General features: G+C 43.9%; 1 protein-coding gene across 13 annotated transcripts in view; it reads left to right on the top strand.

The window, feature by feature from the left end:
* Positions 1–4,138, top strand: part of nrxn3a (neurexin 3a) — a 166,985-nt gene extending 162,847 nt beyond the window's left edge. For 7 of the 13 annotated variants that reach the window (XR_002292952.3, XR_002292950.3, XR_002292951.3 and 4 more), the window contains one exon: positions 1,401–4,138. Coding sequence is in view for 9 of the 13 variants with exons in the window: in XM_078941126.1 (XP_078797252.1) it covers positions 1,401–1,609 (209 nt within the window). In the remaining 4 variants the exon portion in view is untranslated. The remainder of the gene's footprint in view (positions 1–1,400) is intronic. The other 6 variants (XM_078941124.1, XM_078941123.1, XM_020713760.3 and 3 more) reach the window with 1 other exon arrangement.
* Positions 4,139–18,600: the final 14,462 nt, after the last annotated feature.

Below are 18,600 nucleotides of genomic sequence, written 5' to 3'. Positions count from 1 at the left end.
GTCGGGCCCCGCCTTTGCCAAATAGGGGGGTCCGGTTAAATTGCTACACCCAAAAGATTCAGGACCAGGGGAAGAGTGCCACACAGAAAACCCAAGGAACAATTGTTTTTTAAACTGCAATAATTTAATCCAATAAAAACATGCAGCCACAACACGACAAAGCCCAAACGGTTAAAACCTAAATAACTAAGACCAAATGTTTAAAAAGGTAGTAAAAACAGTAAAAAACTTTAAAGAGGGACCTCATAAAAACATTGTTAAAATAGTTAAAAGAAATAGTCCATGAAGCACCAGGGAGACAGGTCCTGCAGTCAGCCACAGTCTTGTCTTTGTCCACCCTCGCAGGCGTGGTGGGGTGTTCCTCCCAACATCTACCTGCAGAGTGAAGATAGATCCTGCGAGTATCTCAGCTGTGTGGGGTAAACAGGCCTGGCTATATGCAGGGTGAGAGTGCCACTGGAAGGGTAGAGGATACTCACACACCGGCAGGGCTCCTCACCCTGCCTATGAGTGTATGTCGCACTGTGGCACTCCTGTCCTGGAGAAGACTCCTACACCAACTGCAGCTCCAGCCACACAGTTTGCTCCAGTGCTGTGTCCTTCAACAGCTACCAGCTGCTCTCTCTCCTTTCTCCTGCTGCCAGTGCAGCTTTATGGGTGGGGCCATCAGCTTACTGATTGGACACACCTGGGTGTCCAATCTGGGACTCAGTCTTCATGGGGGTGAAACAACACAAAAACCAACTCCAACATAAAAGCATGCAAACAAAAATCAGAGAAGACTTCCTCCATCAAAACAAACTTCAACACAAAAGCATGCAAAAAATGACAGGAAAAGGTTTCACCACACAACAGGAGGGCGCACATTTGACATGGGAATCGTGTTTTGTGCGAATGCAGCTTCAGTTGACAAAGAATGCTCTCATAAGGCCCCTTTGCCAATTCATGTTGTCCTTATGGACCAGGCTTTCTCCTAGTATTATTACATTTTCTGACCTGATGGCATTCGGCTATGCATTTGTAGATCCCAGTTTGTAAGCATTAATATCCTCAAAAGCCTACATCTACATAGACAGCTCGGAACACCTCAAATGAGCTAATCTGACGTCAACATTGATTTTCCCACCATTTATCAGTTCCATTGAAAACATCAAAGCCATTACACATGATTGTGAACTTGTACTTTACAAAAAGAACACTAAAATGATAACTTGCTTGATATTTCTTGGCTCCCTAATCATTGATTAAATTTCTAAAATGCATGTTAACCCCTTATGCTGATTTCTGTCAAGTTTATTTTCATAGCTGATTCTTAAATCTGTGTGTAGATGTTGCCTGCTTTGTTTGTTTCTCCATATTTATTGTCTAATTGACAATAACTTGTTTTCTTCCATCCGCAGGAGTTGAGTTAGTCATCAGAGTGTTTGAGGATCCATTAGTGCACCCCTTTGTAGCTCCCCGTGCACCCTTCATTCCCACTCCCTCAACCCTTCACCCACTCCTTACCATTATTGAGACCACCAAAGAGTCCCTGTCCAAGGCCAGTGAGGCGGGGGTACCTTGCTTGTCGGACCGAGGCAGACCGATTGTGATGATGATGGCATGGTGATATCGGGGTATGGCTCTGGGAAAGCGTACAAGTTCTACCTGCCCCAACTGATGACGAAGATTTTTACTCGACCTTCTCTTGGGTTATGCATAAGACCTTGCCTACATCACGCTTTCGAGGTGACCACAAAGCGAAAGCACCCACCCTGGACAATTAAGCTTAACAAACCTTCCATCTCCAGGCACAGTAGGACCAACAAACCAGTAACCGCAGACCAGAGCCGCACCACCACCACCTCTGCCTCCACCGCAACCTTCCACAATGCTCCGGCCGTACGGCTGGCAATTTCAATATCCGCAAGCTAAAACCCCAGCCCAACCTAGTGTTGCTTCCATAGCCCACATCCTTTGAGGTAGACGGCACCGACTCGAGGAGCCCAATAATAACCTCCCCAATGTTCCGTAATATACCCACAGCACTACCCACAGAGCCAGGCGTCAGGCGAGTCCCAGGGACCTCGGAAGTGGTCCGTGAATCTAGCAGCACCACCGGGATGGTCATCGGAATAGTGGCAGCCGCGGCCCTGTGCATCCTCATCCTCCTGTATGCCATGTATAAGTACAGAAACAGGGATGAAGGCTCCTACCAGGTGGACGAGAGCCGGAACTACATAACCAACTCAGCTGTGCAGAGCAATGGCGCTGTCATGAAGGAAAAACAGCAAAGCCTGAAAAGCAGCAACAAGAAACAGAAAAACAAGGATAAGGAGTATTACGTGTGACTGTGAGACTTTTGTGAACAGAGGAGTGCAAAGAGAAAAGTCACAAAGAGAACTTTTATTCTCAATTTCCATGAGAGGATCTATGACAAATGATGGTATAACGTGGAACTTGAATAATCCTATACTGTGCTGAGTAGTTGAACTGATGATATGTACTGTAACATAAAGCACACTTACTATTAAGCAAAAGCTTAATGACAAGGTCAAATAGCAACTTTCGAAACTTTACACTTCTACCTGGTCAAAGACATTATCAGCATAGAGAAATTTCACAGCACCATACTCCTAAGTGGCTTTTAGAGCTATGTGATCCTTGGCATCAAACAAATTTTTGTGGAATTGTAAAGTCAAAAAGGCTCATAATCTTATACATTTCCAGCATGTGAGCAACATGTAGTGCTTAACAGGAGGGGGGTCAGGAACACAGCAAGTGTAAAAGGACTCTTGTATCAGAAAACTACAAATTTTTATGGTTTATAAATAATATTAGTGTGGTGTCTCAATATTTTTGCTTAACGCAAAAGGAAGAAAAAAGGATTAAAAAGAAGACCAGCAAGGGGAAAAAAGAGCAACTATTTCTGTGTATAAAATAAGTCCAAGACAGCAAAAGGCCATGGGCAGACCTCATACTGTCTGTTTGCTCTGGCATCTAATTCACCACAATTAATCTCATTGTCTGATGGACACAGTGACTCTCTTTGTGGAAAGAATTTGCTGGCTCTCTTGGTAGGAAGCGCCTGATTGTAAAATGCATGCCATCCTGACTCCACGGTAAGGTGCAGTACAGTAACAGTCCAGTAAGGAGTATAACGTTTGGACCGTGTCCTCTTCTGTGCAAATACAGTTCATCATCAGAGCAGGACCCCCTCCCTCGGACCCCCCCCCCCTCCCTCCCCCCAGAAATGTTACAGAAAAACAAGGTCTTGGTGCAAAGCCAGTGGTGGTTTATCTTTTTGCAGAACTGTGTGTTGGTTCATTGCCTATCGTACTCTTTTTCTATGGAGGTGTCAGGAGGAAGACAAATGCAGTACTACAACACTGTTAACAAATGTGTATACAAAAATAAATCAAATATTGAAAGTGTGAATTCTATCTGCTGTCACAGTCAACTGTGTCAAAAAATGAGAAATTTGTTTACATATTTTATTACATGCTATCTGTTGTACTTTGTAGGTAGTAAATTGTACATATACCATGACAGTTGTAATTTTTAGTACCTCTATTGTACAGACTGGAGACATGATTTATCAACAGATTTCATGGCAGAAATCTATTGCCTGTTAATTTACACAAAGAAAGACTTTAAGAAGATTGTGGAGAATCATATTGATATTCATAAAGAATAAAAATGTATTGTTAGCCTAGAAATCTACACACAGATGTTTCTAAAGTTGCATGAATATTTAACTACTTGCAGTTGTCCAACAAATACAAGGTGCCCTTCCTTCTCTACCATGGCGTTTTTGTCCTGGGGTGCACTGACTTTGCTTTTGTTTCTTTGTATTTTTTATAAAGAGTATAAGGAGAGAATTATTATGAAAATGATGAAGGCAGGAGAGATATAAGGGATGGGAGTTGAGTGTCCTAAGGGTCTGGTCATCTCAAGATTGTGTCACCACCTTTTTTTCATTAGTTTACATATTATTTTGAGGATTCTTTGCTGCTCATTTTTCTTTTCATTTTCATTAAAGATGTGAAGACATTTTCTAAGAAATAACATTTTTTGTGTTATGCTTGCTAGTTTTCATGACATTTTTCATCAATTTGATAACAAATAAAGCATTTGGTCATTTTTCTTTCCTCTGAAATTCCTCTTTAGTCATTGGATAAATATGCTCTTGTCCAGGGTAAGACTAAAGCTGGCTACCCAAGGTGGTTTTTAAATCCAAACAGATCTTGAAAAGAGGTAAATGCAGGTGAAAAGATGAATGTAACAAATATTTACAACTCTTTAAATGCACATACTAGAAAATTTGAATGGGACAAATACACTAAACCGTAATAGGATGGGGGATGCAACCTGTGACTCTGGAACCACATGTGGCTCTTATACCCCTCCATTGGGCTCTCTGGGTAAACAAGATGAAACATTTTTAATTTTAAAAAGTAATTGAAAAGTTAAAAAGGGTAAACTTAAACTTTATTCAACTCATTCCCAAACATTTGAAGGACAGTATGTTTCACAAGTAACAAATCTGTAACAAATCTGTGTGTGCCGTGTACCAATGATGATCAATAACACAACCAGAATTAAGATGCTCCAGATTATGAGGCGGATTGTCTATTTTTGGATAAATTCATGGATTTGAAGTGTGCCTCATGGTTTAAAAAATACTTTAAAGGTTACTTAATTAGCTCTGATTTAACTTTAGTTATTTAGCTTTAGAAATTTCTTTCTGAGATGCCCCACAAACAGTAACAAGTAAACTTTTTTTTAATCATTGCAGACATTACACTACTACATTTGCTGCAATGACATAAGTCTATGTATCACAGAGTGTCTTTTATTTTTAAAGGAAGTAAACCCCTGTCAAAAGTTAAACTATTTCATATTTTGGAGGGGATAAAAAGGCTGTTTACTCTTTATATTTTATTTATAACCAAAAAGCAATAGTTCCTTTATATTCATCATAATAGGGACAATAACATAAATTAGAATGTGAAATAAACCTTTTTATCTCCTGGATTATTGTCAGTGAGAAATCAACCCGAATGGGTTACAGGTTGCAGACCCTTGTTCTAGGGGACCTAATATATCATTTAATATGCTTTTTTTATATTACCAACAGGTCTTTCTGGATGTGTAAGTTTAATGCATGAATGTTTGTTCATTCATTTTCTTGTGTAATGCAACCGGAGGGGGTGTAATCCAGTGATGGTCCTGAATCCGGATGAATTCAGAAGCTTGTGTCAGATAAAGCTTCTGACGTTAAGCAAACTAATACAAACTTCATACTGGATCAGTTGTGGCGAGGGGTTAAGAACAACTGCCACCAACCAACAGGGAAAGACTTAGATAAAAGGTTGTTATTGTAAATAAGAACATGTTAATAGCTTACCTGGTTAAATAAAGGCTAAATAAAATGAAAGGAAAGGCAGGAGTGTAGAACTTGAGGTTTGAATGTAGGGACTTTGACAGGAAAACCAGAAAGTTAGTAGACAGGATGGACAGAAGAAAGGTAGGAAGAAAGGTGAACCCCATTAGTCTACAAGTTGGAGACTGTGTTAGTTCGTTAAAGTATGTGGCAATCATAAGCTTTTAGACAGATGAAAGCAAACTGTACTGTTCCTCAAAGACAGCATACTCGTAGCCAGAGTCGACTTCATCTTCCCCCTGACATAACAGAAGACTAGGAGCAAGCTGAAGTTGAAACGATCATTTCTGGGAAACAGGCTGTCTTTCCAGTAAGATTCCTGTTCACCTGGACCAACCGTGGGCCGGGTGGGTGGCTGCCTGGAGTGCGGAGCGGGTCTCCCTTGGGGGGTCCTGGCTCGTACCTGGGGTCGGGGCGGGGGGATGCCCGGAACTCCTGGGTGGTGGTGGGGTGCTCGTCTGGGGCTGTGGGCGTCCCTCTCCGGTGGGGCCCTGCGTTGGGCTCTTCCGGCGCGGCGGGGGGCTGCTTTCCTGGCTGGGCTGGGGCGGCGCTCTCTTTCCCTCTGCGCCTCCCTGCTCTCTGGCTCTGGGGGCCTCGCGGCGGTCCTGCTGGCCCTGGCCTGGGTGGCGGTCTTGGTCGCCCGGGGGGCGGTTGTTCCCTGCCTGTTCCCGTGTGGCGCTGGGGGAATTCCGGCTGCCGCTGCTGCTGCGGCGGGGGTATGGGTGTGGGGGTGGCTGGGCGCTCCTCCTCCTTCTTTTCACATTCCACCATCCATTTTAGAAGAACATAAACACTCACCTGAGCACAGGTGTTAGCTCACCTTTGCACTAATAGTTTGCATGATTGAATGAATGAAAGATTTCACACTAGTTGGTTTAAAGGCATAGGTATGCGTTCGTGAACACTATCTGTTTTGTGTGCATGTTGACATGTGGACATTTCTGCGGCTAGCAGGTGTGTTGATAATATTTGAGTGTGTGTGAACAGGCCCCGCCCTTTTTGTACTACATGTGAACCGTACCGTAACGATAAACAACCAGTAAACCTGCCTGCTCTATGCTGCTTCATGGTCTTACCCCCCTTCCCCTCCTATTATCACCCTCCTACCCCCCCCTCTCTCTAACGTCCCTCTCTCTTGTTCCCCTCTTTCCTTTTCCGTCCGGTCCAACACCAAAGATTTTCAAACATGATTGAAATTAATAAAGTTTGGCCTCAATTACAAAAGGGGTTTATTCAGACATACCTTTGGTTTGTCTGAAGATGAATAACCCCTCTTGTTAGAATAAAATATGTCCAACACAAGAGGCCCTCAGCTCTCATCTGTTTGCCTAGCTGTTGGACAGGACAAGTTAAAAAAAAAAAAAAAAAAAAAACTGTACTGTTCCTCAAAGACAGCATACTCGTAGCCAGAGTCGACTTCATCTTCCCCCTGACATAACAGAAGACTAGGAGCAAGCTGAAGTTGAAACGATCATTTCTGGGAAACAGGCTGTCTTTCCAGTAAGATTCAGTATGAAAAACGTGCCTGATCATGATCAGCAAATTGAGATTTCTGACTCTGCAGGCATCACTACATCAAGCCTCTCTGGTTACAATAGTCCCTCCCAGGACAGTCTTGTTGTAGGACCTGATCTGTCTGTGGTTAGTCATTCCCCTTTTTCTGATAAAGGACAGGTTCAGAACGCATCTGAGATAGAAAATGAGAAAGAAGAGGACCTTGGAGATCTGGACACAGTTCCTGAACCACAATGACCTGAAGGAGGTGGGGAGCTGCCTGTCCCTCTCTGCCCTCTATTGGGTACTTAGAGCTCCCCTAGTGATGACGATCAGCAATCGGCCCATTTCGAGTCATCTACATGTCCAGTTCCGAGCCCTGTTTTTTTTCTGGTGACACAGACGTATTGCTTAGACCAGTGTTTTTCAACCAGTGTGGTGTGCCGCGGCACACTAGTGTGCTGTGGGAGATGGTCAAGTGTGCCGTGAGAAATTGCCCTCATTAACTGATCTAAAAGCAATTATTACCATCTCCAGGAAATCAGCTCTTTGTTCATCCAAACAGGCCCTGATAAAACACTGAGAAGTTAAGAATATTTAATATCATAAAATTATTTTTTCTTTGTGTTTATATGATTCTATTAAAGACATTTTGATAAGAATAACGGGAAACCGCGATTTAGCTGCAGCTATAACTGTGTAAGGACAAGTCCCGCCCCTTTAACTGTCTCCACCAATCATTCTTGAAGGCTTAATCACATGTCATCAGTCTGACCAATCAGAAGTGGTTAAAGTATTCCCTTCCTTGTTTCGATTTAGCGCAAAAAAGTCTCTCTGTTCTAACAAAAATACCAGCTAAAGCTCGTCTTTAGCGGTGTAGCTTTCCACATAATCTGGTTTCAGACTGGAACAAGTGAACAAAACCATGAAGCTCAAAGACGCTGGTCTTTTGGCGGTCGGCGGATTACGGGCACTACATCTCCCATGATGCAGTAAAGTGACTGTCTTAGCGCACAATGAGTCTCTCCTCTCAACGTCTTAAAACAACGAACACACATCAAACAGTTTTTGAATCTTTTGACTTAATTTTTAATACATCTTTTAGAAAAAACAGCTGCAGCTTCCAGCGTTTTCTGCAACAATTACCACAAAAATGCATGTGAGATTGCAGAGCGGCTGTAGATCAATACAGACTGAGCTTTTTCTTTTTGATTTATTTATCTATTTTTTTGGATGCTGGTGTGCCGCGGGATTTTTGTCAAGGTTAAAGTGTGCCGTGGCTCAAAAAAGGTTGAAAAACACTGGCTTAGACGATCACTTCCAGCCTTGTCGTTTCCAAAATTCTTTATTGGGTTATCCCCGAGTGTCAGCTGTGCAGAGTTAGTTTCAGAGCCCGTCTGATGTTTACACAAAAGCCCTTGGTCTCAGCAATTACCCTATTGTCATTGAACATTGGCTCAGGTGCGAATGGGATGTGTATGGTCCAGACGGAGGGGGCATTATATTGACGAGCTTTGTAGTTCATTCACTTCACGGCTATGTTGAGGGGCTATTGCAGGATTTGTTCTGATTATTGCAAGACTTAGTCCTTGTAAGGGGGCATTTGTGGTGACTTTGTTTGCGGAAATCAGGTGAGTAGTCGCTGCATTACCTCATGAGCAGCAGGGTTGTGTTAAGCGCTGTGAAAACTGTATTGAGGAACTGTCCAGGTTCTTTCGGGTTCTGAAGCTGCTAGGCCTTGATTTGAGCTACACAACAGCAAACTCAGCAACCTTGGACTGGGCGGTAGGAGGCATACACACATAAACCTCCACAAAGCAGTTCTGTGCTTGCACTGAACTAAATGGAGCTGGACTTATGAACATTTGGAGGATGGACAACAGATGCATTTCACTGAACTGACCATGGTTTTGTTTGTGTGTTAATCAAATAGTGTATACTCATGTTCTGCATCTCAGTTTTGTCTGTCTTCATTCAAAACTTCCTCTGAGATGAATTTTGGTCCTGGGCTGTTTTACTGTAGCTAACCAGCTATATTTACTACTTACATAGTTTGTGCTTCTTATTTTAATACTAAGACAACTCGGTTCTAGTAGATATAAAAAGAAAAGTTTTGATTGATTTAAAATTTTTTCCACAGGTGTGATTTCTTGTTTTGCCCTTAAAATAAGAGGCTACTAAAACTAAAATCTAAACATGATGAAAAAAACAGAGTAATTTTGTACAAAACCTTATGCCCAAATAAGTTTCCAGGTGTTAAAAAAGAATATTCTTATATTCTTATATAAAGGAATATATAAGAATATATTCCTATATATTCTGATACATAAGAATAAGAGCATGTGAATATAAGAATATTATGATCACATTTTGTTATGGACAGAAGGCCGGAACACGTTTGCTATAAGCTTTGTCTCATAAAAACAAAAACTGTATAACCGAATTTGTCATCAGAATTTTTAAACCAAGCATAAAACAGTAGGAAATCTTTTTTCCATTATAAACCAGAAAAAAAAATTGTCAACAAGAACTGCTTTCATTTTTTTGGTCCATTGACAGCTCCACTCTCTGAGCCAAAGGCAGCACTTGAAGCTGATCTGTTTGGACTTTAGGGTTTACAGTCATTTATATGTCCACCAACAAACTGAGGCAGCTGTTATTTCTGCTCAACTGTTTCAGCTTTGAAAAGTCTTTCAAAAGAGCCTCAAGTAACACAGTGAAACTGTCCTTCAAGATTACATTTACTATGGTGTGTTTTCCCAGTACAAAAGGTAAGAAAAACTGTGGTTTTTTATGCGTATTTCTTTAATTAAATATTACAAAACAAAATTTGCATCTGTTATTTTATTGACCATCTAATTAGGCAATGATCCTTTTGGGTTCAAAACCAACAGGTTTTAAAAAGTTCCTGGAAAACTAATCACACTTTCAGCCAAAAGAACAAGTATGTAACAAATAGTCTTTATTTTAACTTTTCTGGATATCTTTGACATATTTTCACAAGATCCAGTAAGATTCTAGGCACCAGTAACATTTGGTAACAGATAGGCAACCATAACATCACCTGTTTAAATAAACCTTTAAGAAGTGAGTTATAAGAGAAAGAAAACAAACAAATCTGCTGATCCATTTATGAGCTTTATGGGTTTATTGGCTGACCTTTGCAACTGAGAAGGATGCAGAGATTGTCCAAAGGGAGGAAAGGTGTCAAACAATGGTAAGATAAAAGCTTGGTCTTTAGTGTTTTATCTCCTTCCAGTCCATATATTTTTTATGATAAGAGGGTATCTTGCTCGTGATCTTAAACAGTTCTCACTCTTCTTATGTAACCTGACCTTGGGTTTGCCTCTTTGCATGTCAGGGGGGTTTTCCTAAACTGCTGAGGGGGCTTAGAATCCCACCAGGAGTCATTGGGATAATCATTAGGTTGAGCTTGATACCAAAGGCCAGATTTGGACATTGGTGTGGACACAGGAGAACAGCATCAAAAGAAAGTCCAATACAAAGCCGTGGTCTGATCAACTCTTAGGGGGCTGGAGGAGCCTAAAGTCTTAAGCAGGTATTTGAGGGGGCAGATAATGAGCTGCAGCTGACCAACACGGACCAGAAGCTGTTTCTGCAATCAAAATCAACACACAGGAGGACAATGTAGGAGACACAAAGTCACGCTCATTTCAAATAGTTCTCCAGCAGCAGACCAAATGAAGTCTTCTGTGGGTTTCAGATGTCCATTCCAAACCGGAGTGTGGTGACTGATGTGCACCATCGAAAAGAAATTCTCCCTGAATTTGCTTTTTCATTACCACTGTAGTTTCCATCTGCATACTTTCTTTTGATCTTTTCGTGACAACAGTTTTTCACAGTGAAGCTGCGTGATGTGCTGAAACAACACACCTTTTCTTCTCTTTTTCAGCACACCATGGACAGTATGGACAATAAGTAACTGTTTCTTATTGTAACTGTTTTCCTTGTTTAACTAAATGAAAAAATAGAGATGTTATGGGAAAATCCATTTCAAACACAACTGCACCAGTTTCCTAATTCACTGTAACTTCAGTTTGAACACATTAATCTTTGTCCTGTTGCATTGTTTGTGCTTCTTCTTACATTTTCAAAAATCCCAAAGAGGCGTGGTTGTTGGTGTTAGCATGCTTTACAACTGTGTGCTATAAACAGCAGCGATTGTCCCTTTTGATGCATCTACACTAAAAAAAACAAACAGATGAATAATATTAAAAACATGAAAAAAAATGTTAAGGCTGTACTTTACCATCCCCGCCCACAAACACCTCTGGGTCTTTTTATTCACATTTGAGCGCAGACATTGTTACTATGTATGCAGAAATATTGCGATGTTTCAAGACGTGACTGTTTATAAATATATTACACAATTGTGTGAGTCCAGCAGACCCACCAGACTAAATAGACACCTTTGTTGTCATGTTCATGTGATTTCTCACAATCAAAAAAGTCTTTTTCCACCTACACACAGGCCTGACAGATCACAAGTGACTGGTCAAAGCACACCGTTGCACAATTGACATTACAGTGTTCCCCTACACTCCGGTTCACCTGTCATAGTCTTTTTTTTTTTTTTTTTTTTTTTTTTTTTTTGTAACTTGTCCTGTCCAACAGCTAGGCAGACAGATGAGAGCTGAGGGCCTCTTGGGTTGGACATATTTTACTTTAACAAGAGGGGTTATTAATCTTCAGACAAACCAAAGGTATGTCTGAATAAACCCCTTTTGTAATTGAGGCCAAACTTTATTAATTTCAAACATGTCTGAAAATCTTTGGTGTTGGACCGGACGGAAAAGGAAAGAGGGGAAGAAGAGAGAGGGACGTTAGAGAGAGGGGGGGTAGGGGGTGATAATAGGAGGGGAAGGGGGATAAGACCATGAAGCAGCATAAAGCAGCAAGTTTACTGGTTGTTAATCATTATGGTAAGGTTCAAATGAAAAAAAAAAACAAAAAAAAAGGGCGGAGCCTGTCCACACACACACTCAAATGTTATAAACACACCTGTTAGTTGCAAAAATGTCCACCTGTCGACATGTACACAAAACAGATAGTGTTCACACGCATACTTATGCCTTAAAACCAACTAGTGTGAAATATTTCAGTCATTCAGTCTGTTGAGCTAACACCTGTGCTCAGGTGAGTGTTTATGTTCTTCTAAAATGGATGGTGGAACGTGAAAAGAAGGAGGGAGAGTGCCCAGCCATCCCCACCCCAAGACCCCCACCGCACCAGCAGCGGCAGCCGGAATCCCCCCAACGCCACACGGGAACCGGCAGGGAACAACCGCCGCCCGGGCGACCAAGCCCGCCACCCAGGCCAGGGCCAGCAGGGCCGCCGCAAGGCCCCCAGAGCCAGAGAGCAGGGAGGCACGGAGGGAAAGAGGGCGCCGCCCCAGCCCAACCAGTAGAGCAGCCCCCCCGCCGCGCCGGGAGAACCCAACGCAGGGCCCCACCGGAGAAGGACGCCCACAGCCCCAGACGAGCACCCCACCACCACCCAGGAGTTCCGGGCATCCCCCCGCCCCAACCCCAGGTACGAGCCAGGACCCCCCAAGGGAGACCCACTCCGCACTCCAGGCAGCCACCCGCCCGGCCCACGGTTGGTCCAGGGAGGAGCGAGGCAGGGGCCCGCCGCCCCCGCCCAGAAGGGGGGAACCCCGGGGAAAAAAGAGGGCCCACAAGGGGTGTTGTAAATATGGCCCGACCAGGCTCGGCCACAGTTGGAAATTTGGCGGGGCCCAGCACTCAGGAGCAAGGACCAGAACCCACCCCCCAGGGACACGAACACCCCCGGCTCAGATGTAATGTGAACCCCCCCACCGCGCGGAGAGAGCACCGCCGGGCCCAGGAGGCCAGCACCCCGGGGACACAGCCGCCGTTGCAAAGGGGCCCGTACCCCCCACCAGGGAAGAGGCAGGGGACAGAAGGTCCTAGGTCCCACCTTCCTTGCAAAATGTGTGTGCGTGTATGTGTGTTTGAGAGAGTGTGTGTGTGCATGTGTGTGTGTTTATGTTGGGATGTATATATTGAGGGGGGAGGGGTGTGTGTACTAAGGGGGGTGCGGTTAAAATTGGCGGGTAGGGCACTAAGGGGACGTCTCCTGATTACTCACAGTGACGTCCCCTCACCCTCCCCACCAAGGGGCCCTAAATGTCTAAGGTGCGGTTAAAATTGGCGGGTAGGGTGCTAGGAGGACATCCGCTGCTTGCTGGCAGTGATGTCCAAGCACCCCCCCAACCAAGGGCCCTACATGTCTAAGGTGCAAATAAAACCGAAAGAGGGGGGGCCCACTCCATACGGCAACCACAGGAGGGGGGTCACTGCCTAGTAAACCCCCCCCCCCAAGGCTCATCGCAGGCTAAGCCCCCCACCCCCTCACCCTATTATGAGGTTATATGAGGAAGGGGGTAAGTTGGGGACAGATGATAGACTGTCCCCCGGTGGTCAAACAGCTGTCCCCCGCCCCCCCCCCCCCAGCAAGGGGGCCAGGCCCACCCAGCCCCGGGGCCCCACCCCCGGAGGCGCAGACACCCCAGGCCCAGCACCACCACCCCCACACAGAGAGAGGGGAGCCAGAAAGCGCCGGCCCCCCCCGGAGCAAGCCCAGGCCCCCACCCCCAAACGCCGGCCCTAGAAGAGCTCTGGTCAGGCCTCGACGGGACCGAGGCAGCCAACCGGCCGGGGAAACCGCCGATGGCCTCAGCGGAGACCCCGACCCGTCAACCCCCCCTGCCCCGTACCAATAGCGGCCCCCCCCCCTCCCCCAGAATGCCCCCCCACAGGACAGGGCCGACAAGACCCCCACCCCAGCCCACCCCCAGACCCCGCAGCCGAAGCGGATGACACCCAGAGCGACCGGGGGCCCCAAGAGGGTTGTCCCGTCCCGCCCCAGAGCCAGGGAAGGGCCGATCCCAGCCCCAGGTGTAGACGGGAAGCCCATCCAGCGCCGCTGGGCCCCCCCCCCCCGAGCAGCGCCCCCCGCCAACCCCCCCCAGCACAGGCAAAGGGACCACCCCCCCAAGCCAAGCCAGACCACCACCCCACCCCCCACCACGCACCCCCACACCCAAGCCCAGAGGACCACGCAGCGCCCCAGGCCGCCCCACCCAGGCGCCGGACCCGACCCCCCGACCAACGGAGCCCCCACCACCCCCGGCCAGGCACCGGAGGCCCCGACCCCCACCCCGGCCCACGGCAGAAGGGCAAGGAGCAGCGACGACCATGCCCCCCCCACCCCCTAAGTCACGGAGTTAGCTATGGGAGACCAGAGAGACCGAATTCTTTCAAAGTTACTTGAACTTTGGGCTGACATTTTTTCCAAGCTGATATGATCAAGCAGCAGATTTCTGTGTTGACTTATATTTATATTTTTTTTGCTTTTCCAATTTATTAAAATAGTTTTTTTAGCAATGCAAAGAGTTATGAAAATGATAGATGCTAATCCTCCTTCTACATCGATGGCACTCATGTCACCAAGCACACAAAGTGACGGTGAAGCTGTGATTGAAACCTTAAGCCAGACTGATAGATCGGCACATACCTGCTGCCAGAGAGCCTGGACAGGCGTGCAGAACCATAGTGCATGCATGTAATTGTCGGGTAGATTACTGTCACAGTGCTGACAAATGTCTGAGTTACTGAGACCCATCTTGAACATCCTCTGTCCAGTGTAGTAAATTCTGTGAAGAGTTTTGAAATGGATTAGCTGCAGATTTGGATTTTTTGTCATTTTAAAGGTGTTTAGACAAAGTTCTGACCAAAAACTTTCATCTGTGCTGATGCTCAAATCCGCATCCCATTTTGTTGTCGGAAGTGAAATATTGTTATCCAAATTACATAAAAGTTTGTATATTTTGGAGAGAGTTTTATTCATTGAGAAATTGATCAGAGTGGTAACTACATCTGGTAGCTTTAAATCGTTGTCTCTGTATTTAAACTTTTTAGTAATAATTGATTTAAGTTGCTGATATTCCAAGAAGTTATATATTCCGTGTTTGTCTTGAAGTTCCTGGGGAGTTATGAATCTTCTATTAATAATTATGTGCTCTAGTTGTTTTATGCCCCCTGCTTGCCAAGCTGGGAAGTGGATAATTTTTTTGTTTATGAGGATGTCTGGGTTGTTCCAGATGGGTGTCATTTTGCACGGTTGAATTGATGATTTTGATATTTTGAGAAATTCCCACCAGGCTGTTAAAGTGGCATTTATATTAATACTTTTGAAACAATCCTGTCTTTTAACTATTTGACTAATAAATGGAAGATCTGACAGGTTGATCTTTCCACATAACGCCTGTTCCAAGTCTAACCATGAGTTGGTTTCTGGATTATTTTTTAACCATTTTAAGATGTATTGTAATCTATTTGCAAGAAAGTAATTGTGGAAGTTAGGTAATTCTAATCCTCCACAGCTTTTTGCAGATTTTAAAGTTTTTAGACTAATTCTTGCAGGTTTATTGTTCCATAGAAAGCTTGATATGGATGAGTCTAATGTTTTGAACCATTTTAATGGCGGTTGTGTGGGAATCATTGAGAAGAGATAATTAACTTTGGGTAAGATTTTCATTTTAACCGTGGCTACCTTGCCCATAAGGGACAAAGGCAGGTTGGTCCAGCGTGTTAGATCGTCCTGTATGTTTTTCAGTAATGGGGTGTAGTTTAGCAGCACCAGTTCTGATATTTTGGGGGAAAAATAAATACCTAGATATTTTATATTGCCTGATTTAACTGGTATTGTGAGTCCTTGCTCCGCATTACTGTTCAGTGGTAATAAAACAGATTTATTCCAATTAATGGAATAGTCTGATATAGAAGAGAATTCATTAATGATTGTTGCCGTTTCATTTACAGAATGTATATTACTTAAAAACAGTAATATGTCATCTGCATAGAGACTAATTTTATGATGGCTGTGTTTGGTTTTAATTCCTTTAATACTCTCATTCTGTCTTATTGCTGCAGCTAGAGGCTCGATAAATATTGCAAAAAGAGAGGGGGAGAGTGGGCAACCCTGTCTAGTTCCTCTTCCAAGAAAAAACCTGTTGGAAGTCTGTTTATTAGTTCTAACTGATGCATTGGGGTTGTGATATAATATTTTGATCCAATTGATGAATGATTCTCCAAACCCAAACTTATGGAGGGCAGCAATGAGGAACTTCCAGTTTACTCTATCAAAGGCTTTTTCAGCGTCCAGTGATAGTATAGTCATTTCCTGGTTTTTGATGGTGGCAAAGTCTATTATGTTAACGAGTCTGCGGACATTGTCATCCGAGTGTCTGCCTTTGATGAATCCAGTTTGATCAAAGTCAATTATGTGAGGAGTGACTTTTTCTATTCTCTGTGCTAGTGCTTTGCAGATAATTTTTACATCTGCATTAATTAAAGAAATGGGGCGATAGCTTGAAGGACTCGTGGGGTCTTTGTCTGGTTTTAGAAGAAGGATAATGTTGGCAGAGTTCATGTTAGGTGGTAGAGATTGGCTTTCATTGATAAATTTTACCGTTTTATAAAACGTTGGTGCCAGTTGTTCCCAGAATTCCTTATAAAACTCTGCAGGAAAGCCGTCAGGCCCTGGTGCTTTACCATTAGGCATAAGTGACAGAGCTTCATGAAGCTCAGACAACGAGAGCGGAGAGTCTAAATTTGTGATTTGATCTTCGTTTAACTTGGGCAGGTTTATATTGTTGAGAAATGAGTTGATGCTTTGTTCTGATGGATTGATCTGTGGAGTGTATAAGTTTTGATAAAAGTCTTTAAACGCATTATTAATTTTTACCGGGTCATGGGTGACATTCCCTGTTTGGTCCATAATCGAAGTGATTGTTGATTTTTCTTTATTAATTTTAAGCTGATTAGCTAGAAATTTGCCAGATTTATTTGAGTTTTCATATCTTTCCAGTCGAAGCCTTTGTATCTGGAATTGTGTTTGTTTATTGATGATGTCATTTAACTGCAGCTTTAAATTTTTCAGGTCCCCCAGTATGTGTTCCTGTGCAGAAGCAGCATAAGCAGTCTCCAGAGTTTTTATTTTATTTCCTAATTCTAATAAATCTGCTTTCTCCTTGCGTTTTTTATGCGTTGAATAAGAGATGATTTTCCCTCTCATGACTGCTTTTGCTGCTTCCCAAAGAATACTTGGTGATATTTCAGAAGTATCGTTGAATTCTAAGAAGGTTGCCCACTCTTTTTTAAAGAATTCAATAAATTCCTGGTCTTTTAACAGAGACGTATTAAACCTCCAGGTTGAACCCGAGGGTCTGGGTACTTCCCTTGAAATAGTAACAGAAACTGGTGCATGGTCACTGATAATAATTGGATGAATGTTGGAACTTTTAATTTCTTTCAAAAGGGAGTTACTGACTAATAAATAATCTAAACGAGATTGTGAATGGTGAACTGGAGAAAAAAAGGTGAACCCCTTAGTGCTTGGATGACATGAGCGCCAAGCGTCGCAGAGACCCAGATCATTCATGTACTGCTTTAGAATACTTGCAGACTGCCATGTACGCTGGTTTGCTGCTGTGCTGAGTCTGTCAAGTTCAGGGTCCAAAACAAGGTTGACGTCTCCTCCTATAATGATTGTGGAGTCAGAGTGAACTGAGAGTGAGGTGAAAAATCTGTGAAAGAAGGAAGAGTCGTCAACATTCGGGCCATAGATACTGGCGATGCAAAAGTCTTTATTCTGAATGGATATATTAATGATTACAAATCTGCCTTCTGGGTCAGTAACTGTATCCTTATGAGTAAATGTAACATTTTTATTAATCAAAACTGCAACCCCTCTTTGTTTGGAGTTGAAACTGGCAGAATACATAGCTGGATACTGGGAACAGCACAGGAGTTGACCAGCTGATAAAGATAAATGGGTCTCCTGCAGCAGAGCTATATCTGCTTTAAGATCATTCAGGTGATTTAACACTTTCAATCTCTTTGGCCCAGAACCAAGTCCACGCACATTCCAGCTAACGATGTTAAGACTGTTCATAGCTGTTCTAACCGGGAGAGTGCAAGGCTAAATAGTGCGTGTGCCCGTCCGTGTGCGCGTGCCCGCTGTGCGTACCTGCTACACTGACAAGCGCTATGCGTTGTGGGTGAACGTGTCTTGGCTGTGAGCTGCATGTTGCGTGCGTCCTGTGTGAGCCTAAGTGAGGTTTTTGCAGTTTATCAACGTGTGTGTGCGGGATCGCGTGTGCATGCTCTTATGCGCGCTAGTATGCGCGCGCGCCCGTTCCGTGCATAAATAAATACTCACCATGGTTGCGTTGACTTTACCTGATTCACATATGAGGACATGGGAAGGGGGGGGGACAAGAGAAAAGAGAGAGGGAAAGAGAAAGAACAAAAAACAAAAACAACGAAACAACAACAGAAACATGAATGTGAGAGAAAGAAAAAACACTTTTCCTGAGAGGTGTGGATTATTGATGATCCGATTATTTCCTAGTTAAATAAGTTTGCGGGTTTCTTCTGGGCAGCGCAGATGTCAGTGCGCCTCTGAAAGCCTTCAGCACAGCCAGGGTGTTACCTCTGGGTCCCGGAACAGCTTGCCATTCACAAAAAGTTTATCAACAGCAACCACCGCGCGTGCTCCAGCAGACAGGTGCTTCCTCCTCAGCGGGAAGAGGATTTTCCGCCGGCGGAGGATCTCGCCTGGAAACTGATCAT

This window comes from Oryzias latipes, chromosome 22, assembly GCF_053564925.1.
Source record: "Oryzias latipes strain Hd-rR chromosome 22, Olatipes_Hd-rR_3.1".
NCBI lineage: Eukaryota > Metazoa > Chordata > Actinopteri > Beloniformes > Adrianichthyidae > Oryzias > Oryzias latipes.
Note: the sequence above shows the minus strand (reverse complement) of the source record. Positions and strands in the feature narration are given on the sequence as shown.